The following is a 25,364-nucleotide window of genomic DNA, read 5'->3' as shown; positions in this document are numbered from 1 at the left end:
GCATTTAAGAAACTCTCCACCTATAAGTACCTAAAAAATTTGAAAGCATCAAAGTATTTTAGGACTAAATTTGAGTATTTTTCACATTTTTGAACAACTTTGTGGGGTTCTTTGTTTTTGAAAGTTTTAGAAACATTCTTACAAGCTCAAACAAGAAAAGCACTTCAAACAGATCAAGGAGTCTGGTTACATATCGAAATCTCTACATTTGATGAGCAGGATTGTTTTGCCTACGTGAAGGAAGAGTAGGCCTGAGAGCTTTGCCATGCAGAAACCTCCCAGAAGTCTCCAGAATTTCTGCCAGGAGAGATCCTGAAGCAAATATCCTATTTTATGATATAGAGATCAATGGTGACAATCAAATTTGCTCCAATATTTCTCTTTATCAAAGAGTACCAGCAATAGGAACAGGATTGAGCTATCCAGCCCTTAAGTCATCATCAAGAACCATCAATGCCACTTCCAGAATAATCCCCACATTCACTGGTTCTCCAAAGTTCTCTGTTTTGAATGAACAAAATGAATGAGTCTCTGCATCTCTTCAGGGCAGAGTATTCCAAAAGATCAGCACCCTTTGAGTAAAGAAGCCTTTCATCATTTCAGTCACAAATGGCCTAGCCTTTACTTACGACCGTGCTCCCTGATCCTGAACTCTTTAGTTAGGCTGAATATCCTCTAGCCTATCAAAACCTGTAAGAAACTTTTAAGTTTTGGTGAGATCATATGCTATTTTCCTAAACTCTGGAGAAATCTGTTTCAATCTGCAGCAAATCTGCCATGCCTGGAACCAATCCAGTACTTTCTTGAAAGCAAGTACATGTTTTCTTAGCAATCACACCGGTGCAATCTTTCCAAGTTTGCTTTTAGAACTTCTGTGGATACTATTTCAACAATTTATTTTGTAGATTAACACACAATGCTAAAAGGGCTTATTAAATGTTGCCTTTCAAATTTCTTAAGTTTGCATTTATTCATTATCTATCCAGTCACCAATGTAACTTCTCCAGAAAAATATTCTGTAATCTTGTAGATGTCTACCACATTCTCTTGTCCAGCTCCATCTCCAGCCATTTTATATAACAATCACCACATTAAAGACATTTTTATTAACATACTTTCCAACTTACATCCCTCCTGCAAGGGAGTACTTAGAGTACACCAACAATTGCTTTATTTATTTCAAATAAGTTAAAAGCTATCTGGGTCAGTTATGCCTGGTCCTTCATGAAAATGTCTTTTCATCCAAATGCAAAGGGTTAAACATCCCAAAATAAATTAACAAAGCTCTCCAGATTGAGGAAGGCGTCCAATAACTCTATAACAAACTATTATCTTGATATTTAAAGAACACTCTTGATTTTATGCTCATTATATTTTTTCTCTAAGTTAGCCATGAGTTTACAAACAAAATAAAATACAGTTAAAATTTAATGTAAGTTGCTGTTTAAAAAACATATCGAAAGTTTTGAGTGTAATTAACTTCCTTAAAGGAGAAAGTGTCACTATTAGGACAAAAGCCCTCAAATTCCATTACTGGTGGAGCACAAGAAGAAATCTAATGAAAACAGTGGATCGCTAAACGTGGTTCACTTTAGAATTCCAGTAAAAATGAAATGTAAAAGGATGCAATGTTGAAATAATGGAAATAAATATGCCTTGTTTGCAAAATTAAGAAGACTTAAAATAATTCAAATGTTCATACAAAAGTTTAAAAACTCATTTAATTCAGAAATTTGGTGGCAGCTCAGTAGCACAGCAATTAGCTTAACAGTATCACAGCACCAGCAACCCAGGTTCAATTCTGCCACTTTCTGTAGGGAGTTTGTATGTTCTCCATATGTTTGTGTGGGTTTCCCCCCAGGTGTTCCAGTTTCCTGCCATGTTCTAAATATGTATGGGTTAGTAGGCAAATTGGTCACATAGGTGTAATTGGGATTGGGCTTGTTACTGTTGAAAATAAAAATTCTGTCAAGAAGATGAGTGACATGAGTGGTGATATCTTCAACAACATACGCATCAGCAGAAAGGAGGCAACGGCAGCCTTAACAATCATGAAGATGGATAAATCCCTAGGACTTGGCTTGGTGCATTCTCAGAACTAGTGGTGAGCTAGAGAAGAAATTGCAGAGGTTGCAACAGAGAATTTGTTTCATCTTTCACCTCAGGTGTGGTTCCAGAGAACTGGAAAGAGGCTAATGGGGGACCATTGTTTAAAAAGGGTAGCAAAAAAAAAAGTAAGGAAACTACAGTACTGTGCAAAAGTCTTAGGCATCCAAGATTTTCATATACATTTTGTTTTAGATGGGTTTTTTTTGTCTTCTGTATTAATGTGTCAGTAGGAAGAGCAGATTTTAGATTGCCAAACATTCATTTTCCAAAAATTTAAATGTTAGTGAAATTTTTATATTTCATTAAAGTAACATATTAAATCATTTTTCAAATAAAGATTTGATTACTTTGTCGGTCTATTACCCAGTGCACGATTAAACACAGAACAATCAGGTGCTAATGTTCAATGACATAATGAGTCAAATGAACCAAACTGATTAACTGAAATGGAAATGGGTGTAGAAGGAATCAACCTGGGCAAAGGACAACCAAATTAAAAGGTGAGGGTGTGGCAGATGTGACGGTGTACTTTCCAATCTTCACTTCTTACGCCATGCAAGAGTGAGCATAGCAACACAACACAAAGTGGTCATCTTGTATCAGCAAGGTCTCTCCCATGCAGAAATTTCATGACAGAGAGGAATTTCAAGATGTGCTGTCCAAGCTCTTCTGAAGAAGCATGAAAGACACGAAATTGATGATTATTGGATTCTCTAAACATATAAAAATAAAGAAATGGGCATGGTTGAGGACCAGAAACACAGTGGTTGGCCACAGAAACTGAGTGCAGTAGAAGAAAGATGCATCAAACTGATGTCCCATCTAAATCAGAAGAGGTCCAGCAGAGCTACCAGCTCTGAACTCACAGAAACCACTGGAACCCAAGTACACCTCTCGACAATCCAGAGAGGATTTGTCAGAAGTGGTCTTCATGGAAAAGTTGCCACCAAAAACCATTCCTTCAAAGTGGAACCAAACCCAAGAGACTCATCTATGCACAAAAACACAAGGACTGAAGGACTGAACAATTGCAGCAAATGCTCTGGATTGAAGAGTCAAAATTTGAAAACTTTGGCTCAATTAGAAGGCAGTTTGTCCATAGAAGAGCTGGAGAGTGCTGAATGGATAAGTGTCTGCAGCCAACTCACAGAGGTTCCCTGCAGGTCTGGAATTGCATTTCTGCAAATGGAGTGAGTGATCTGGTCAGAATGAATGGAATCCTCAATGCTGAGAAGTACAAGCAGATTCTCATCCATCATCCAGGGAGGTGGCTGATCAGTCCCAACTTCATTCTGCAGCAGGACAATGACCCCAAACACACTGCCAAGGTCCGAAAGAACTGTCTTCAGTGAAATAAAGAACAAGGAGTTCTGCAGTGGATGGTATGGCCTCCACAGAGCCTCGATCTCAACATCAGTGAGGCTGTCTGGGATTACCTGCACATACAGAAGCAAGCAACACAGCCAAAGTCTGCAGAATAACTGTGGCAAGTTCTCCAAGGTGCTTGGAATAACCTACCAGCTGATTTTCCTATAAAGCTGCACGACAGTGTACCTAAGAGAATTGATGCAGTATTAAAGGCAAAGGATGGTGACACCAAATATTGATTTGATTTTAGTTCTTAGCTGTTTACTGTTCTTTTTCGCTTTTTTGATATTTAGAATCTTTTCATTTCTTTGTATTTGAAAGCATCTTCGTTTTACAGAATGTTTTTACACGTACCTAAGATTTTTGCAAAGTACTGTGCAGGACATTGAGTTTGACATTCATGGTGGGTAAATTACTGGAAGGGATTCTGAGAGCAGGGTGAGCTGCCACAGAGACTATTACCAGGTAGCACTCACATCTACAGTGATGAAGGCTTGACAGAATGGTCATAGCTAAAATTAACTTCTACCAGAGGAAGGATCTGGATCCTGTGGAAATGTATCTGTATCCTTGAAGTTTATACGAATTTATAATCTTTGTAAATTGTATTGTGATAAAATGGAATCTCTATAATCCCAGAGTGCATTACTAACTTGCTGACGTAGCTAGATAAGAAGCTTGCAGGAGTACGTGACTTAGAGCACAGAGTGTCTGGACTTTGCACGATTAAAAGCAGAGAAACAAGACACAGTTGTTTTGGGGGGTGGGGGGAACCTCGAGGACAAAGACAAATGGGCTCATGCAAGATAAATGTGAGATAAAACAGGGTGCAGTTAAAGATGGAATGACCTCAAGGACATGAAGTTAATGATTACTAGACTCTTGTAAACATACAAAAATGATCTGTTTGAGCTGTAAGACTGAAGTTTTCTACCGACGACTTAACATACGGAGATGCAAATGATAAATGCCCTTATAAGTTGCTCCACTCCAAGTTTGTTGTTGTCTGTTACTGTTTATTAAAAAGACCTAGTTGAGCAGTACAGAACAACCCACTACAATTTGCCTAATGCCACATCAGGTCTACAAAAGATGCAATCTTACTGGGTCTCCACTTAGCCTTGGGCTACCTGGACAGCAGCAATTTCTACATCAGGATGCCACTTATTGATTATAGCTCAGCATTCAATACCATCATGCCCTAAGTACTAAGCAGTAAGCTTCAAAACCTGGGCCTCCGTACCTCCTTCTGCAACTGGACTTCCTTATAGGAAGACCAGTCAGTGTGGATCGGAAGTAACATCTGCTCCTCGCAGACAAATCAACTCAGGCACACTTCAAGGATCCGTGCTTAACCTACTACTCCACTCACGATTGTATGGCTAGGCACAGCTCAATCGCCACCTTTAAATTCACTGAAGGCACAACTGTTGTTGGCAGGATCTCAGATGTGTGATGAGGAGGTGAACACGAGTGAGATATATCAGCTGGTTGAGTGGTATCACAACAATAACCTTGCTCTCAGTGACAGTCAGACCAAGGATTTAACTGTGGACTTCAGGAAATGGAAAATCAAGGGAACACACACCAGTCCTCATCGAGGGACCAGCAGTGGAAACAATGAGCAGTTTTTAAGTTCCTGGGTGTCAGCACCTCTAAAGATCTATCTTGGAAACAACTCTGATGCAATTAAGAAGAAAGCACACCAGCAGCTATACCTCTTTAGCAGCTTGAAGAGATTTGACATGTCATCAAAAACTCTAGCAAGTTTCTACAGATCTTTCACTATTTGCTTGCATCACCACCTGGTACAGAGGTTCGAATGCATAGGAAAATAAAAAGCTGCAGAGGGCTGTAGACACACCCAGCTCCATCAAAGGCACTAGTCTCCTTACCACCGTGTACCATATAACCATATAACAATTACAGCACGGAAACAGGCCATCTCGGCCCTTCTAGTCCGTGCTGAACTCTTACTCTCACCTGGTCACACCGACCTGCACTCAGCTCATAACCCTTCATTCCTTTCCTGTCCATATATCTATCCAATTTAACTTTAAATAACAACATCGAACCTGCCTCAACCACTTCTGCTGGAAGCTCGTTCCACACAGCTACCACTCTCTGAGTAACGAAGTTCCCCCTCATGTTACCCCTAAACTTTTGCCCTTTAACTCTCAACTCATGTCCTCTTGTTTGAATCTCCCCCACTCTCAATGGAAAAAGCCTATCCACATCAACTCTATCTATCCCCCTCATAATTTTAAATACCTCTACCAAGTCCCCTCCTCAACCTTCTACCCTCCAAAGAATAAAGACTTAACTTGTTCAACCTTTCTCTGTAACTTAGGAGATGAAACCCAGGCAACATTCTAGTAAATCTCCTTTGTACTCTCTCAATTTTGTTGACATCTTTCTTATAATTTAGAGACCAGAACTGTACACAATACTCCAAATTTGGCCTTACCAATGCCTTGTACAATTTCAACATTACATCCCAACTCCTATACTCAATGCTCTGATTTATGAAGGCCAGCATACCATAAGCTTTCTTCACCACCCTATCCACATGAGATTCCACCTTCAGGGAACTATGCACCATTATTCCTCGATCCCTCTGTTCTACTGCATTCTTCAATGCCCTACCATTTACCACGTATGTCCTATTTTGATTAGTCCTACCAAAACGTAGCACCTCACATTTATCAGGACACAAGACATAGAAGCAGAATTCGGGCATTCAGCCTAATGAGCCTGCTCCGCTATATCATCATGGCTCATTTATTATCCCCTTTCATCCCCATTCTGCTGACTTCTCCCCATAACATTTGACACCCTGACTAATCAACCACCTATCAGCCTCTGCTTTAAATATACTCAATGACTTGGCCTTCCCAGCTATCTGTGGTAATGAATTCCACAGATTCACCACCCTTTGGCTAAAGAAATTCCTCCTCATCTCTGTTCTACTCTGAGGCTGTGCCCACTGGTCTTTGACTCACCAACTAGGGAAAACACCCTTTGCACATCCACTCTATCTAGCCCTTTCAATATTCGATAGGTTTCAATGAGACTCCCCCCCCCCCCAAAAACCCCCCATTCTTCTAAACTCCAGCAAGTACAGGCCCAGAAAGACACCTTCAAATAGCAGTGCCTCAAGACAGCATCCATCATAAAGGACGATCACCAATCAAGACATGCTGTTTTCTCACTACTGCCACCAGACAGGAGGGTTAAGGAGCCTGCTAATACACACTTAAATGTTTTACAAACAGCTTTTATCCTTCCTCCACCAGATTTAGGAACAGTCCGTGAACACTACCTCACTGTTTTGCTCTCCTTTTGCACTTTTTTTAGGATATTTCTTATTGTAGCTTAAAGTAATTTTTTGTGTGTTGCGCTTATACAGCTGCCGGAAAATAATGTATTCTGCGACCTAAGTTAGTTATGATAAAACCTGATTCTGATGAACAGGGTCTACCAACATTTAAAGACACAGGGTCCACTTTTGGACAGTCAGCACAACTTCACGCCTGGGAAGTCCTGTCTGACAGATCTCTTGGGGAGTTCTTCGAGGAGGTAACAAAGAAGGTATAGGCTCACGAATGGCCAGTCTGGCAAGTTATATTGCATAGGATCCAGGGGAAGATAGCAGATTGGATTCATAATAGGTTTATTGCAAGGAAACAGAATGTGACTGTCTAGCATTGTTTCACTGACTGGAGGCCCACAACTAGTGGTGTGCCACAGGAACTGGCACCTCTGCTGTATGTAATTTATACGGACATTCTGGATGCAAGTCATGGTTAGTAAGTCGGCAGATAATACTAAAATCGCTCATGTTGTAGATAGTGTAAAAGGTCATCAAAAATTAAAGGGTGATCTTGAGCAGCTAAGCTAGCTATGTGGCCTGAGGATTGACAAATGGCTTTCAATCCAGATTAGTGCGAGGGAATTATTATGAAACAGAGGGACCTAGGAGAGCAAGTGCATAGTTTACAGAAAGTAGTGTCTCAGGTAGAAAGGGTGGTTGGCACTCTGGCCTTCACCAGTCAAGGCCAGTACAGGAGCTGGGAAGCACGGTGCAGTTATATTAGATGTTGATGCGGCTTTATCTGGAATATTGTGTACAGTTGGTGTCACTTGGATAAAAGAAATATATCAAAGTAGAAATAGTGCAGAAAATATTTACCAGGATTGCATTTACTTGGGGGCCTGAGTTACAAGTAGAGGTTACATAGAACAGGAATTTATTCCCTGTAATGTAGGAGACTGATGGTTACCTGATAGAGGTATGTAAGATCATGAGGGACATAGCCAGGCTGAAAGCTCATTGTCTTTTTTGTTGGGAGGTGGTGCTAGAAACAAATAAACATAGTTTAAGATCAGAGGCAAGAGATTTGAAAGGAACATTAGGAGCAGCTTCTTCACGCAATGGGGTGGTGCGTATTTGGAACATGCCACAAGAAATAATGGTAACGGTGAGCACATTAGCAAGGTTTCGAAGCCATCTAACAAGCACATGGAGAAGTTTAGAGAGCTATATGTCAAAGTTAGGCAGGTGGGACCAGCACACAGTCAGCATGGATGAATTAGGCTGAAGGCTCTGTTTCTATGCCGTATAACTCAATTATCTGAGAAAGAAGGGGCATTTTAAAAGTTTTGGAAACACCGATGTTCTGAACATTTTTAATTATGGTTATATTTCCATATTAAAGTTAATTATGACAAATTCATAAGTTTAATTTAAGAACTGTATTGAAGTTAGTTAACAATAATTTAGCAAGTAAAGCCAAAGATTTACCCTTTTTGTCCAGAACAATATAAACTGCAGCATGAAGAGGAGTGTCACCTCGCATTATACTAAGATCACGTGGATTTGCCCCATTTTTCAACAAGAAATGCACAAGCTTGAAATCATCCTTTCTCAGCGAAAACTGCATTGGAGATTCTTGACTACCAATTCCACAGACAGGAGCTGTAAAAACAATAAACAACAAAGAATGTGTCAGTAAGTGCCGGGAAAAGGAAAATGATACTAGGATGTCCCTTTACAACAATGAAGTATTTATGATACAAAGTGAAGGCACAGATTTAACAAATCAGAGAAGGATATGATGCATCTTTAAGACTGATATTTACTTTTTAAAAAAACCTTACCTCCAGAATCTATTAATTTTTGCAGAATTATTTCTTTGTTGTCATGCTGGTTAAGATTGCACATAATTGGGCAAAAATTCAAATCTGAAAAGTCGTATCTCAAAACAGTTTCTTTGCTTTGCATTTCATTAGATCCCACATTCAGTAGGCGCAAAGCTTCATCCCATTTACATTTGTGAAGAAGTTGCTTTATCAAGTTGGTTACAAATTTAGGGTCCATGTCAGTTAAAGTGGCTGTGCTAATCTCTGAAAAACAAACACAAATTATACAAATGGTTTAGATACAGAACGATTTTGCAGATGACAACAGAAAAATTGGTTGTGTTGTAGACTGCAATGAATGTTGATTATGGCTATATAAGGATACAGCTAGGTGGAACATTGACAAATGGAATTTAATCCTAATGTGATCATTTGGTGCTACCCTCTGGTGTTTGCTCGGTGGAAGAACAAGCTGTACCAGGGCAATTTACCATAGATCTACACTATGGTTATGCCACTCAAGGACTGGGGCAATATTATCATTCCATGGATGCTGACTGACCTGCTGAGTTCCTCCACCATTTCCTATGTGTTGCTTTGGACATCCAGCATCCGCAGGCTTTCACGTGTTTATATTATTATTTTATTTTCTTTGCGACTGTATGTTTTTTTTCTGAAATTGTAACCATATGTGCTATGTGCAGTGAGCTGTTGGTAACGTATTTTGCACCTTGGCCCCAGAGGAACAGAGTTTCATTTGGCTATATTCATATATGGTTGAAGGATCACTGTGAGTGGTCCAATTTACTCCAGGTGTTTCCATCACTGGGAAAATCAGGGGTACATTTATATTGTGAATGCAGTGGCAAAGTGAAGATCTGCAAGCTAATACTTGGGTATCTCCACAGCACCTTTGCAGTGACCCCCCGACGACCACCACAATATATGCTGCTCCTGGATCCACTGTCCCTAATCCAATGGCAGTTTGCCCCAGATCTACCTATTTCATCAAATACCATAATTTTGGAACCCCTATTGTACCCATGTTCAACATTACCTCATCCTGTCACCATCCTCTACCCAGAGCCATCCTCACAACATATTCCTCTCATTATACTTATTTCTCTTTGACTTACTTGCTACATTTTTTTTTTGTCTAAACCCCTTCCTTTCCCAGCCATGGAACAATAAATACAGCACAGGTATATCTTGACCACAATGTCCACCCATCTAGTCCCAATTTCCTGTGTTCCGCCCACATCGTTCCAAGCCCCACCTCTCCATGTATCTAACAAACTTATTTAGAAGTTCTGTTCAAAGTATCCCAACTGCTTGCATCATGGTCTGGTATGGCATTCCAATTGAAAGAAGCTGCAGAAAGTAATGGACTCTGCCTAATACATCAGAGGTACATTACTACCCATCCTTAACAGCATCTACACGAGGCCTCAAGAAAACAACATCTATCTAAAGATCAACACCATCTGGACCTTGCCGTTTTCTCTATAGCTACCATCCGGCAGGAGGTACAGAAGCCAGAAGTCCCACAACACCAGGCTCAAGAAGAGCTACTTCACTTCAACCATCCAGTTCTTGTACCAACCCAGTAAAGCCTTAATCACTACAGTTCAGCAATAATATAACCATGTTGCATTAAACAGGCATTGTTTACTTTTACAACACACAAAATGCTGGAGGAACTCAGCAGGCCAGGCAGCATCTATGGAAAAGAGTACAGTCAACATTTTGGGCTGAGTCCTCATCTCTTTTTCCTCCAGTCCTGCTAAAGGAGGAGGGAGGAGAAGATGGCGACGCATGCAGCGCGCGCGGCCGTTCCGAATGATATCGTATGTGTAACTAGGGGCCGTGCACAATCCGGACTTGATGGAGACAGCCGTGAGAAGCACAGAGGAACATCTGTAGTAACTTCTGAAATGCCTGCTTCACTGCTGCTGCTACTGTGCGATCAAAAATCTCCAGAGACGAAGGCCCCAAATCCTCGGCTTTGCGTATCGCCTGTTGCCAGGGCCGAAGCGCTTGGCAGAGATGGTGCTCGGTGCTCGGTGTCTGGAGGTGGTTGGAGGCTTGGAGTTTTTCAGACAGACCTGGAGTTGGACTGCGGTCGGATGCTTCCAGGGTGCTGCACCGGCAAGTTGGCGGTGCTGGAGGTTTACCATCTGTGTGAGATGATGGGACTTATGAGAGACTTTGAGACTTTTACTGTGCCATGGTTTGTTCTTATCAAATTACGGTATTGTTTAGCAATGCTATAATGTTATAATTATGTGGTTTTTGTTAGTTTTTAAGTCAGTTTGTCATGTGTTTTTCGTGATATCATTCTGGAAAAACATTTCATCATTTCTTAATGCATGCATTACTAAATGACAATAAAAGGGGACTGCGTGTCCTCATAATCATAATCTCCTTCATTTCTCCTCCCTCCATCCACCCCAAACACCCCTGGCCACCAAAAATACAAAGGATTGCAGTGGCTAGAAATCTACAATACGAACACACAATGCTGGAAACCTTTAGCAAGTCGGGCAGCATCTATTAAAATGGAAACAGAATTAACATTTCAGATCCCAGAACCTCTGAATTATTACATCACCTTTTTCTTACTCCCAGCAAAGGTGCTGTACTGTTCAGAAATACTGATGAGTGCAGGTTAAAATCAGTCCATGATATCCACCCTTAGGAAACACACACATACAGACAGATGATTGCCACAGGAGTCAATCTCAGTTCAGCAGCTCATTTGAGTAATGAAGTGTGTAACATCCATTTGGTTGCGAGCAAGGCCTCCAAATCAACAGTTTCTTCTTCCTGCAATGTCAGCCCAACAAGCCATTTAGGAATTTCTGTGTGTATATTGGATCACTTTGATGTCCCACATCCACTGCCCAAACCATGTTTCCTAAATGGAATCAAATCAATCTAATCCTCAGCAATCCTGACTCCCAAGTATTGATGAAGGGTTCCGGCCCGAAATGTTGACTGATCATTTCCACGGAAACTGCCCGACCTGCTGAGTTCCTCCAGCGTGTTGTGAGTAGTGCAGATAATGGATTGACTTCATACAATCCTATTGCTGATTGCATCCTGCAACTCTTCATTTTCATCGCAGTATTCAAGATGATCGTCGATACCCTCAAATTCTTCATAGTTCCTAACTTGAAGTAGTGAAATTGTTTCATTTTCACTTCCGGGTGTTAATGGCATCTCCAAGGCTCAATGCTTGAAACCGCAGAGAACACTACAGTTCTGAATTGTCTTACTGCTTATTTCTCACCAACAAAAATCACTGCTCTCTGAACATAAAAACAGATCACTCTAAGCACGGTGTAGCATCTAACAACCGCACAAGTGTGTACGACTGAAGCTAATAAGAACCTGTTTGCCCCAGTTAAGCGACATAGTCTCCCAAATAAACAAAGGGAATTCTAGCAATGTTCTTGATTCGTTTTTGTTCTTCAAAAGTTGGCTTCTTTACTAAGCGGCTTCCCCGATCAATTGATGGCCCAATTCATCAGAAACTACTGCATATAAAAGGTGATGTCAAGCACAAGGGCAAATAACCGGGAGACCTGAGACTAGAGCTCTTCTCTTAACTGCAATTGATTCTCAATCTCCAACAACAATGAAATCGGGTTACCACGCACAAAAGAATTCAAAGTTCAAAGTATATTTATTATCAATGTATGTATGCTGCATACAACCTGAGAATAGACTTCCCACAGACAGAGTTGAAACAAAGAAAACCATGGATCCCATTTAAGAAAACCATCAACCACCCCGATGTGCAAAAATTGTGCAAATGGGAAAAATAAAAGCAAAAAACCACAGAATACATAGATCAACTAAAACTACTTGCTCTTTGACATTTATTACATTTGTAAAGGGAAGCATACCTGTCTGTGTGGAGAGCTGTTGCAAAAACACTTGAACTTGTCTTTGGGCTAACAAGTTTTTGCATGGCTTCTCTCTGTCAAGTGAGTCACAAAACTGCTTAAGTTGTGCAGCAGCCTCCTCCAATGTAACAACAGGGAAAGCAGACATACACTCCTCCACCTGGCTTGCTGTTTCTACATGAATCATTTTAAAAAAAGTAAAAAAGAAAGTAAGTACTGCATTTCCACCCATTTTTAAGTGAAAGAGTGTCACCCATGCAGCATGTTGATACCTTTGAATGCTCGGTTTGCTGAGAAAGCTGTACAGTGTTCATTGATCAAATCCACTGCTACAATGTTCTTATTTTTCCGCAGATAATCAACTGGAAGCTGGTTTAATCTATCAGGAACGCTGGGATCAGCTCCTAACTGTAGAAGAGTGCGGACATCTTCAGTCTGACCTACAGCAAGAGAAAAAGGGTTTGGGAAAAGTGAACATTTCATAAACTGAGACACAATAGATTTCAGATGCTGAAATCAGAGGAACTCAGTGGGTTAGGCAGCCCAGTAACCACTGGGATGTTGAGGAACAGATATGCATGCAGACGAGGAAAAGCGTTAAAAATAACGGTCTTGTCACGTACGAGTTTAACTTCACCTTTATGGAATGAGACCTCCCCAGTGCAAGAGGTTTAGGTGGGGCAGAATTTATTACATGCATTCAAGTGGGTTACTTAAAACAGCTGAACGGTGGGGGTGGGGGGGAGCAGATATACTGGACCGAGGTGGTTGAATGATTGACATTTCGGTGGGAGAACATTTAGGAAATAGTGTCATAACCATGAATAAGGAGAAGCATTGGAGAGTATTAAATTGGCACACTGCAAGAGTATTAAGGAGGAACAAAGGAGAGTAGCTGGACCGCATCTGAGTGCACAGAGTACAAGTCAGGTATTTTCCAATAAGAAGGAAAGACAAGAATGGCAAGGTAAGGGATTCTTGGTTTACAAGACAGGTGGTGAAATTAGTCAAGAAGAAAAAGAAAAGTATATGTAAGGTTTCGGAATTAAAATCAAACAAGGAGCTTGAGGATTATCAAGAGCTGAAAAAGAACCCAAGAAGGGAATTAGGAGAGCCAGAAGTAGCTAAGAAATATCCTTGGCAAGCAGGATTAAAGCAAAGTTCAAGGCATTCTACACCTGTAAGAAGGTAACTGTGGAGAAAGATAAAGGAGGAAGAAGCGTGCTCGGAGGCAAATGTGGATGAGGTCCTAAATCAAAACTTTGCATCAGTATTTACAAGGAAGAAAGTGGAGGAGAGTCAGGTAAGTGCGGACTGTGCTAATATGATGGGACATTTTTGAAATTAAGGGACAGGTAGTGCTGGGTATCTTGAAGAACATTAAGGGGATAAGCACCCAGGACCTAAAGTGATAAACCCCAGTCTATAGAGCGAGGTAAGGGATGAGATTGTTGAGGCTCTGACCAAATTCATCATGTCCTCTCTAGTTGCAATCTCAGAGGAGTAACGAGTAACTAAAGATCCATCGCTTAAGGAGGGAAACAGGGATAATCCTGGTAACCATAGACCTGCAAATCTCAAGCCTGTGACAGAGCAGCTGTTGGAGAGGATTCTTAGGGATAAAATTGATGAACATTTGGAGACCCACTGATTAATTAGTGACAGTCAGCATAGCTTTGTGCAGGGCAAATCACATCCAATGCACTTTTTTGAGGAGGTGGCAAAACAATTGATGAAGATAGTAATGCATGGCTCACAGTGGCTAGCATTTGTATTCAGAATTTCTTTGCCCTTGGAAGACATAGAACAGTATTTATTCTGGCTGGAGGACCATGACTAGAGGTGTTCCACATGGATCTGTACTGGGACCTCTGCTGTTTGTAGATATACGTAAATGACCTGGGTGAAAATAAGGATGGGTGGTTAATAGGTTTGCAGACAATACAAAGACTAGTGGTGTTATGGACAGTATAGAAGATTGCCAAATGATACAGCAGGATATAGATCTATTGCAGATATGGGGATGGAAAAGTGGCAGATGGTGTTTAAGCTTGCCAGGAGTGAGGCACTGCTCTTCAAATGTAAGAATGTAATGTAATGGAAGATCAAATGCAAAGGACAGTTAATGGCAGGACCCTTGCACCTCCTGCCTGATGGTAGCTGTTAGAAGATGGCATAGCCCAGATGGTGGGGATCTTTGATGATGGCAGTGCCTCCTGTAGATGCAACTGGTGGAGGGGAGGGATATGCAGCATCCACTTCTCTCTGCAGCTTTTCATGTTCTTGTATATGCAAATAGCTGTAGCAGACTGTTATGCAGTCAGGATACTTCCAACAGTACATTTGTAGATATTTGTTAAGAGTGTTTAGTAACAAGCCAAACCTCTTCAACCTCTTAAGAAAGTAAAGATGCTAATGTGCTTTCCTTATGATTGTATCTGTGTGACAGACGCAGGACAAGTCATCCGATATGTTAATGCCCAGGAATCTAAACCTGACTCTCTTCATCGCTGATTTCCCAATGTACACTGGCACGTTTGCCCTCCTACTTTTCCTAAAATCAGGAAATTATTAAGGTGGACAGTCAAAAGTTATTTTCCCCAGGGTAAAAAAAAATGTCAAATCACAACAAGATGCTGGAAACCCAAGATGCTTAAGGGTCTTGGCCCGAAACGTCAACTGTTTAATCTTTTCCATAGATGCTGCCTGACCTGCTGAGTTCCTCCATGTTTGATGTACAGATTCCCCTTACACTGTAGCAGGGTCCATTTCTTGGGAGTTGTCCGTAACCAAGAAAGTTCATAAGAAAAGATTTCATGTCAGAAACATGGTTACAAACAGAGTTCCCAGGTAACAAAAGACACTTGCAGCCATGCAGCATCCAGCAAAGTACACTTTGCGTGTTCATGTGTATGGCTTGTACATCAATCACATGTTCATAACCTGGGCAGGCCCTGCACAATTGTGCTCTAGGCCTCAATTATGATTAACATGGTTCCAGGTGCTTTACTGACTACTTTCTCAACATGCCTTACTACTTTTAGGGGTTTATGCATATGTACAACCAGAATTTATTCAATATGATCTTTCCTAATTCTAATGTTAAAATGTATCACTTCATTACCTTCTATATGCTATGATTCAGTTAACCAATTTATGACTACTTGATATTATATTTCCAGCGGTTTACCATGCTTCCAAGATAAATGTCATCTGTCAATGTGTTAATATTACAATACACATTGCACGCACCCAAAAAAAAGGTAAAATGTCCCAGCAATAATCCTTGGGAAACATCAGTTTTTCAGCCAGAAAATTGGTAGACAATCATTTCTCACTTCTGTCTGCTTCCCACCTATTTGCTGACCATACCCCTATTGACTCCATTTCCAAGGTTTCAATTTTGCTGACCATCTTTCATGCCCATTTTTATCAAATGCCTCCAAAAATCCATGTAATTTATATATAGTCCAGTTCATGAATTGACTTGCATTTATTTCCTCAGTCAAACTTTCAACAAAGTTCTCTTGGCTCTACTTTGGCAACACCCCAAGTATCCATACTTTGTAATTTCCTGACAATTAAGGTTAAAGCAAGGTTCTTTTGTTACCATGGATGTTCTTACATTCTCTCCTTTTAAGAAAAGCATTTCAACTTTTACTATTCTCCAGTCCTCTGTTCTAGGCTTTTTGCTCTCTCCACCTCACCCTCCCTCAGCAACTTTGGGTATATTGGCTTCAGGGAAAGCTAGAAAATGAGGAAGAATTTGTCTTTGTCATAGTCACTGACCCAAAAACTGTACTACAGTAAAATCCTTTGATAATTAAATTTGCCTATGACCCATATGCAAATGTCTTAATGCTCCAGCTTCTGTTGTCTCACCCTTATTTCACTCAGTTTTCTCTTTTCCCTTACCCTTTTTCATATCTTTAACTCCTTGCTAGTTGGTTTGTAGATAATAAAAGAAAAATGACAATAGGTCTGTTAACCCTTGAATTACCTCCTGCAAGTAGCAGTCAAAGTGAATAAACTCTAGCTGGTACAATTCAGATTACTTTGAATATTTGAGTGTCATTAATTTTATAATGGATCACTCAGTACTGTATTCCATGGAGAGCATTTTAACTAGCCGCAACACCGTCTGGTATGGGGGAGGAGCACTGCACAGGATCGAAGGGGCAGGAAGTTGTGAACTCAGTCAATTCCATCATGGGCACTAGCCTTCCCAGCATACAGGACATCTTCAAGGAGTAATGCCATAACAAGGCAGCATCCATCATTAAGGACCCCACTGCCCAGGAAATGCCCTGTTCTCACTGATATCAGCAGGAAGGAGATACAGTAGCCCGAAGGTACCCACTCAAAGATTAAGGAACAGCTTCTTCCACTCTGCCATCCAATTTCTGAATGGACATTTTCTGTAAATCAGTTTTTATTATGTATTGTATTGTACTGCTGCCGCAAAAAATATTAAACCAGATTCTGATTCAAACATTTTAACACAGCTGTCACAGTCTTAAACACATTCTTCATTATATATACTTATAATTATCAACACTATCTGAAAAATTTGAAAAACTGGCATGTTTGTATACCACAGTACAATTTACTACTTACAATTCCGACTATATCCATTTGCCATTGTGTGCCAAGAAGCCACTATATGTAAAAGAGATTGGCCATCTTCATCCTGGTGGTTAATTGTGTCGTTCAGGGATGGTTTTTGATTTAGAATCCACTTAAAGAGTTTTTTATCATCTATGATGAAAATAATAAAACAGTAAAATAGCAACGGGACAGTTAGCTTTCTACTTGCTCAGCTACTGTATCTGCACAGAAAAGTGGTGAGTTATTACAATCATGGGTTAGATGACAATGTTTTGAGAACTTCCCTGGTAAGTGTGAGAAATCAACAAATGTCATTAAAATGCTGACCATTAATGCTCCTCCTTGTGAAAACAGAAATGTTAACATCTGAAAATGGCACTCGTGATAATAATTCAGTATTTCAATTGAAAGATGTTCTGTGATAAATTGTGAAGGAACAAAATTGTTTTTTCATGAAAAAAAACACACTAACCCAAGAGATCCTGCAAGGCCAGAATTCATTCCCTGTTTTCTATTGTTTTAGTACAGCCTGTGCACAGGCCATTCAGCCCACAATATTATACATACTCTGATATATGAAATGTCCTTCTGTGTATCATAGAACAGTAGAGTACAGTTTGGTGCACAATGTTGTGCCGACTGTGTATCATCCATATCCCTCCATTCCCTTCATATTTACGTGTATACCTAAAAGCTTGAAAACTCCATCAAAGTGCTGCCCCTGGTAATTATTCCAGGAACCTACCACTCTGCATTAACACCCCCCCCCCCCCCCCCCCCGGGTTTTAAAAGCATATCCTCTGGAGTTTGATGTTTCTATTCTGGGTAAATTCTTGGAAGATTCTGACAGTCTATTCTTTCTTTGCCTCTCAAAATTTTAAAGATCTCTTTCCGGTCAACCCCTCAGCCCGCAACACTCTAATGAGAATAACCCAAGTTTACAGTTCATGCCCTCTAATCCAGGCAGCATTCCAGTAAACCTCTCTTGCACCCTTTCCACATCCTTCCTAAAATGGGTCAACCAAAATTGCAGGCAATAGTCCAAGTACATCCTGATTAAAGCTTTATACAGCTGCAACATGACTGCTAATCTACTATACTCAATGCCTCTATTAATGAAGGCAACCATACCATACACCTTCATTACTACCTAATCCATTTTCATAATTTTCAGTGAACTCTGAACCTGGATGCAAAGATCCTTCTGTAGCTCAGTACTATAAGAGTCTACCATTAACTATATACTTTCTCTTTTTATTTGACATTTCCAAAATGTCCCCAACTCCTATGCCTCTGTATTCTCCCAAAGAGCTTGCCTACCGATCACCCAGATTATCTAGGTTATCCCTATTTGCATACTTCAACATCTGTTACTCCTGAGTGTTCCAGGACCGAGCCTGTTACTATTGAGTACACAGAGATCTTTGTCAAAGCCCCGGGAATCTCCTCACTTGCTTCTTTCTGGAACATATGCTATCAGAACCTACTGATTTATCTAACTTAAGGCTTTTCAGAAAACCCAGCACCACATCCTCCTTAACCTCAAATACTTGGCACATCAGCACATCATACTGCTTTCACCATCCTCCATATCCTTCTCTTCAGTAAACACCAACACAAAGTAATAACTTAGTAAATCAGCCACATGCTGACTCCAAGCACAAATTCCCTCCTTTATCCTTGAGTGCTTGCACCATGTCCTTTTGCAGTGAGCAGCTTAGTTTGGCATCTCTTCAGTGCATCCAAGAGGTATTCTTGAGACGATATGTGCAGAGTCCAACCAGAGGAAAAAACATACTGGACACTGTTTTGGGAAATAAACCAGGGCAAGACTTGATAGGTGAGCATTCTGTCTCAGAGAATTGCACCAAGAAGATCTTTCTAGAGGGTGAACCCTCGCAAGGCATCAGGCTCTGATGGTGTACCCGTTAGGGCACTGAAAACCTGTGCAGCCCAATTCCCATGTTTCAAGTTCTAAAAGACATCTTCAAATTCAGATTGTTGCAGTTGGAGGTTCCTATCTGATTCAAATGGGCATCAAGACGCCCAAGAAGAACAAAGTAAGCTGCCTCAGTGACTATCGCTCGTATTTCCTGTGATGAAGAGCTTGGAAAGGTTGATCATGGCTAGAATTAACTCCTGCCTAAACAAGGGCCTGGACACACTGCAGTATGCCTACAGCCACAATAGGTCTACAGAGGATGCAATCTCACTGGCTCGCTACTGGGTTTTGGACCACCTGGACAATGGCAATACTTGCATCAGGCTGTTGTTTATCGATTATAGCTCAGCATTCTACATAAGAACATAAGATATAGGAGCAGAAGCAGGCCATTCGGCCCTTTGAGTCTGCTCCACATCATCATCCTCTCAGTACTAATCAAATAAGTTTTAAAACCTAGGCTTCTATACGTATCTCTGCAACTGGATTCTTCCTAGACTTCTTCATTAGGAGGTCAATGTGGATCAGAAAATAATATCTCTTTATCACTAACAATCAACACAGGGCATACCACAGGCATGCACACTTAGCCCATTGCTCTGCTCTCTCTATACCCATGACTGACATGGCTAGGCACAGCATAAACACCATCTATAAATTTAACTGCTATCAGCAGAAGTTACGATAGAGACATGGAAGCATACAGGAATGAGATAGATCGACAGGTTGAATGGTGTTGCAACAACCTTGCACTTGATGTCAGTAAGACCAAAGAAGTTGGTCTGGACTTCAGGAAGAGAACACACATCAAGGGGGTCAGCATTAGAAAGCGTGAACAGTTTCAAGTTCCTGGGTGTCAACATCTCCAAAGATATATCCTGGATGCAAAATATTGATGCAGTTGCAAAGAAAACATGTCAGCAGCTATACTTCATTAGGAATTTCAGGAGATTAGGTACGTCAACAAAGACTAGCAAATTTCTGCAGGTGCTGTGGAGAGCATTCTAACCAACTGCATCACCTTCTGGTATGGAGGGGCCAATGTACAAGATTGAAAAAGTTGCACTACGTATTTTACATTATACAGTACTGTGCATATATATAGCTAGGGTGCCCAAGACTTTTGCACAATACTGTATTTGTCAACTTGGAGTTGAGAGCAAGTTTGTAAATCTGGCAGCCATGGGAAGGGTATGGGACAGGTGGCAGAGAAGGAGTGCCAAGGGCAAGGGGTGGCACTGGTACAGATACACCCAGCTCTGAGACACCAGGCAAGGTCATTGGATTCCAGACAACTGGTTTATTGATCATTACAGAACGTCTATCTGGTGCTTCCCACTCCCTCCCCTCTCCCTTCCCTTTTTCCCAACCATGCTTCTCCTCTCCCTGCCCACTTCCCACTCTCAGTTCACAATTAAGACCCATATCAGGTTTTATCATAGCTCACATATATCATGAAGTGTTTTTTTTGGCGGCAGCAGTACAGTGCAATATATAAAATTACAGTACTGTGCCTAGTCATATATATGTGCCTCAGACTTTTGCATAGTACTATGCATACATATTTCTGACTGTAATTTATAGTACATTGTGTGTATTGTACAGTATTACTGCAAAACCAAAAAAAACATTCCCCACACAAGTCAGTGAAGATAAATCTGATTCCGACTCTGATATTGGTACCAACGTCATAGGTCGGAAAAGGGATGAGATCTTGAAGAGTGAATATAGGGAGCTATGATAGGAGGATGAAAAGCAAGACCTTAAGGGTAGTAACTCAGGACTCTGCCACACGCCAGTGAGGGTAAAAATAAGATGATTTGGCAGATGAATATGTGGCTGAGGAATTGGTGCAGGGGAGTAGGGTTTTAGATTTGTGAATTGAGATTGGGATCTCTTCTGGAGAAGATATGACCTTTATAAAAAGAATGGGTTACACCTGAACTTGAGGGGAACCAAAATCTTTGTGGGAAGATTTGCTAGAACTATTGGGGAGTGTTTAAATTAGTCTGGCAAAGTAACAGGAAGCAGATTAATAGGTCAAAGGATGGAGCATATGGTATAAAGGTAGATGTAGTATGTAAATTTGGTGAGGAAAGAAAGGCAGTTGCTAGGGCAAAATTGCAGTAGAAGGGTGGATTGAAGTTTACCTGTTTTAATGCAACAAGTATCAGGAACAAAGTTGATGAACTTACAGAGCATCGCAAGTACATGGAACAAGAGTGTGGCCATTATGGAGCTCAGTTGTCACAAGGGCAGGAGTGGCTGCTGGATGTTCTGGGCTTTCAGTGTTTCAAAAGGGACAGGGAGGGAGGTAAAAGAGGAGTGGCCCTGCTGATCAGGGACAGTATCATAGTTGCAGAAAGAGAGAATGTTATGGAGAGACTGTCTACTGAATCTGTGTGGGTGGAAATCATACATGACCTATTCTGCATACATGACATGATACATTCATCATACTTGACCTATCTATTCTAAAACTGCCTGTTCTTGGGTAGGTTCTGCAACATACTGCTCTAAGAAACAATCCCCAAAATGAAAGAATACAACTTGTAGCCACACTTCAAAAGAATTCATTTGACTAACATAACCAGAATATAAGAAGAACAGCATATAAATGCAAGATATCAACACTGCATAACTTTTTAAAAAATGTTGTCTCTTTAGCACGGTAAAACATCACATGGTACTATGCACTATTAAACAGAGACACATAAACAGAGGCACATTAACAGATCCTTAACCAAATTTTTATCCAGCTTTCAAAAGAGATATGGTTGAAGAATCATCTTAAAAGGGGAAAGATGGGTAGTAAGACTAGTTTAGAATCGAAAGAGAATGTACACATGACAACAGTGCAACAATTGACAATATGAATGCTGCAGGAACCAAAGCTGGAGTACTGCAGAAAACTTGAAGATATATAGGATATTGGAGGTGTAGAGAAAGCGAAAGCTTAGCTGTTGTGCGTATTAAGAATCAACGCACTGTGAGATCGTGCAGCAATAAGATCCACAAATACTAGGACAATAGGTGAATGAAATTTATTCTGATTTGTATGGTAAAATGCTGGATGGATTTGTGTTTATGGATGGGATACAGATAAGGTCAACACTGAAACCCAGAGGTAACAAAAGCATTAATTGGGTATTCTGGAACAAATGAGTTGAGACATTGCAGAGGCAACAATATGGAGATGAAAAAAGCTGTTGGAGATGAAAAAAGCTCTTGGAGATAAAGCAACTATATAGCCTAAAAATTAACTTGGGCTCAAATATTATGCTAATAAATCTGATTCAACTCTAGATTTGGCTTCCTTTATGTTATGAAATGCATCTGAAGTGCTTACGGCATGGTCACAAGATTTGGTTTTCTTGCATTTGTCCTACTGTGTGAAAGGGCGCACTCTAAATTCTGTGAACTCCATGAAGTCTCAAGAATGCAAATAGAAACTCCATCAATCTTACTTCAAATAAACATATTTTCTAAAGGAAACATTGTAAAAACAAATGCTAAGTGCTTCTCAACAAAGAATTTTATTGTGTAGCTATTATAATATTGCGAAACTTTGTAGCTAATTTGCATACTACTAGATCCTACCAACAGCAATGAAAAATATATTATTGGCAGCATTAATGAAGGCTTAAAAATTGGCTGGTCCAAAATTTTGTTGCCTTTCTTCAGCAACTTCAGATGATCTTTTATGTTTATCAGCGTTCCCCAGAGATGCAAAAAAGTGTCAGCCAAGATTACTTGTGCTTTTTTCTGAAGTGGGATTTGAGACTATGAACTTCCAAATTATTAGCGTGAGTGCTATGACTAAGAATGCAATGCAACAGATTTTAATTTTTAAAAAATACTTACTGGTCCTTATAGCAAGTTTGAGGATGGAATGAAGTGGAAATGGTCCAATACTCTCGACGTTTGCATGCTGAGTCACTAAGGCACGGAAAAGTTTTATTATCCACGTACATTGACGCACTGGTTCAACCCCAGGAGGGACACACTTAAAAATATAGGAAGTGGAAAAGGTCATTTGAATGTACACTGATAAACTTCTGTAAGACTATTTAATTTTCTGACTACTTTCTGTGCACCTTTGCTCACTTCATCACAGCAACAGGCAGCATCGTCATCACTCAGTATATTAGCAAAAAATCGAAAATGTTGTTTGTAGTGACACTGATTTAGTTAGCAAAAGTGGAGATGATAGAGCAATTCCTTTGTCAATCAGCTTGTGGCCATACTGCTCTACATGAATATGATTAATACTTGTACTTACTTTATTTTATACGTTTTGAGCAATTCAATAATGGCATAATGTATAAGTTCATACATTTAGTTACATGCAACTCCTCCAGTCCATGCATACTTTAGAAAAATCATACTGATTTTACTGGGAGAAGTTACAGTTGTTTATTTATTCTCCACTTTAGTTCTGTGTAAAACTACTGTGAGAGTAGCTGATTCTGCCACCAATTCAGGCAGTGCATTCCAGATTCAAAACATCCTCTGAAAATTCTTTCCTCAAATCCCCTCTAAACCTGTTTATCTCTTTACTTAAACTTATTCCTTTGAATTTTGAACAACGATGGTGATAACTTTCCTACTATCTACCCTCTTCTATGCCCCCCAACCCTTTAGTCTGCTCCACTCCAAAAATAATCTTGACCTATCTAACACACATAAAAAAATGTTGGTGAACGCAGCAGGCCAGGCAGCATCTATTGGAAGAGGTAGAGTCGACGTTTCGGACTGAGACCCTTCGTCAGGACTTGACCTATCTAATCTGTTCTTGTAACTGAAATGCACCAACCCAGGCAACACCCTGGCGAATCCTTGCATTATCTTCTCCAGTGTAGTCACATCCTTGCTGGACTGTGACACCTAGAAATGAAAACAGCACTGGCAATGGCCTAGCTAATGTTTTATAGAATTATAGTCACTGAGTTGAACAACACAGAAACGGGCTCACTGGACTAACCAATGCATGACAACCATGACGCCTATCTATGCTCACTCATCCCATTTGCTTCTTTCCAAGTACCTGTCAATATGCCTTTTAAACACTCTAATTGCATCTGCCTCTAACACTTCTCCTGCAGCTCATACCACATAACTGTAACCCTCTGTGTCTAAGGAAAGAGAACACATAACAGAATTGCACAAGAGCAGGTTCTTCAGTGCACAATGTCCCTGCTGAACATGTTGCCAAATTACGGGAACAAGGAAAGCATATTCAGGTGCCTGTCTAAATGTTTCCTTGGTGTCACTATCATAACTGTTGACGCCATACCCCAACACCTACCATGAGTGTCCTGAGATATTGATATAGCATAAGCAGATGGGAATAGTTTAATTAGGTGGGATTAGTATAATCATTAGTTCAATTAAGTTAGCACAACATTATGGGCAGGAGTACATTGCTGTACTCCTGTATGCTCTATGCCCGTACCAAACATCAACAGTCATAGAATACAATCCTTCAGCCCAACAATCCATGCTGACCATGGTACCCACCCAGCTTGTTAATTTCGTTCATTTGGCCCGTACTGTACTGTGTATCATTCTAATTGCTTCTTTAATAACACTACTGTACCTGCCTCAACCTTCTCCTCCGGCAGCTTCTTCCATCCTTTTGTCTGAAAATGTTGCCCCTCAGGTTCTCTCTAACACTAAACCTGTGCCCCTAGTTCTTCACTCTCCTTCTCTGGGGAAAAGATTCATCTTAACCATGCTTCTTATACTTTAAACACTCTTAAGGTTGCCTCCTCATTCTCCTACATTTTCCTAAAACTTCAGCAAAACAAAAGACTTTTAAGTCCCCACATGTAACAATGTCCAAATGGTTTCTTTTTTTTGTGAGGATGTGGTTCACTGTAGTGAAGCCTCTTTCATCAAGGAAGGAAGTTGGAAATGTAATGAAGACACGTTTGGCTCTTTACCAAGGACCAGGAAACTTTGTATGACAGTGTAACCACAGACCATAACAACCAACATTTTTGAAAAGCATTTTTGTTTCTTCTTTCTGAATTCTGGTAATTTCTTCTGGCAATTGTTAACTGCTGCTGTCAGGTCAATCAGGCAGCATGTTAACTGCCCAATTTAAAAGAGGTAAACTACCTGTATAGATTTATTTATTCTGTTACTACAAAATAGTAAATGCTACTTTTCCTTGATAAGACTTATAATACGAATACATTATTGATTGAAATGTCAAGCTCTTTTAATAATATCATTAAAGATTGTACTGGAAGGGCTCAGCTTTCTACCAAAAGTCTACA

The 25,364-nt window shown here is 40.3% G+C and overlaps 1 protein-coding gene across 3 annotated transcripts in view; it reads right to left on the bottom strand.

Moving 5' to 3' along the window:
* LOC134349943 (TPR and ankyrin repeat-containing protein 1-like) overlaps positions 1–25,364 on the bottom strand; it is a 146,887-nt gene that overhangs the window by 69,583 nt on the left and 51,940 nt on the right. For all 3 annotated transcript variants that reach the window (XM_063054909.1, XM_063054905.1, XM_063054898.1), the window contains exons 8-13: positions 22,945–23,086; positions 17,148–17,288; positions 12,803–12,970; positions 12,531–12,704; positions 8,638–8,883; positions 8,282–8,455 (exon numbers count right to left, since the gene is read on the bottom strand). In XM_063054909.1, the coding sequence (XP_062910979.1) occupies positions 8,282–8,455; positions 8,638–8,883; positions 12,531–12,704; positions 12,803–12,970; positions 17,148–17,288; positions 22,945–23,086 (1,045 nt within the window). The remainder of the gene's footprint in view (positions 1–8,281; positions 8,456–8,637; positions 8,884–12,530; positions 12,705–12,802; positions 12,971–17,147; positions 17,289–22,944; positions 23,087–25,364) is intronic.

Source organism: Mobula hypostoma, chromosome 1 (assembly GCF_963921235.1).
Source record: "Mobula hypostoma chromosome 1, sMobHyp1.1, whole genome shotgun sequence".
Lineage (NCBI taxonomy): Eukaryota > Metazoa > Chordata > Chondrichthyes > Myliobatiformes > Myliobatidae > Mobula > Mobula hypostoma.
Note: the sequence above shows the minus strand (reverse complement) of the source record. Positions and strands in the feature narration are given on the sequence as shown.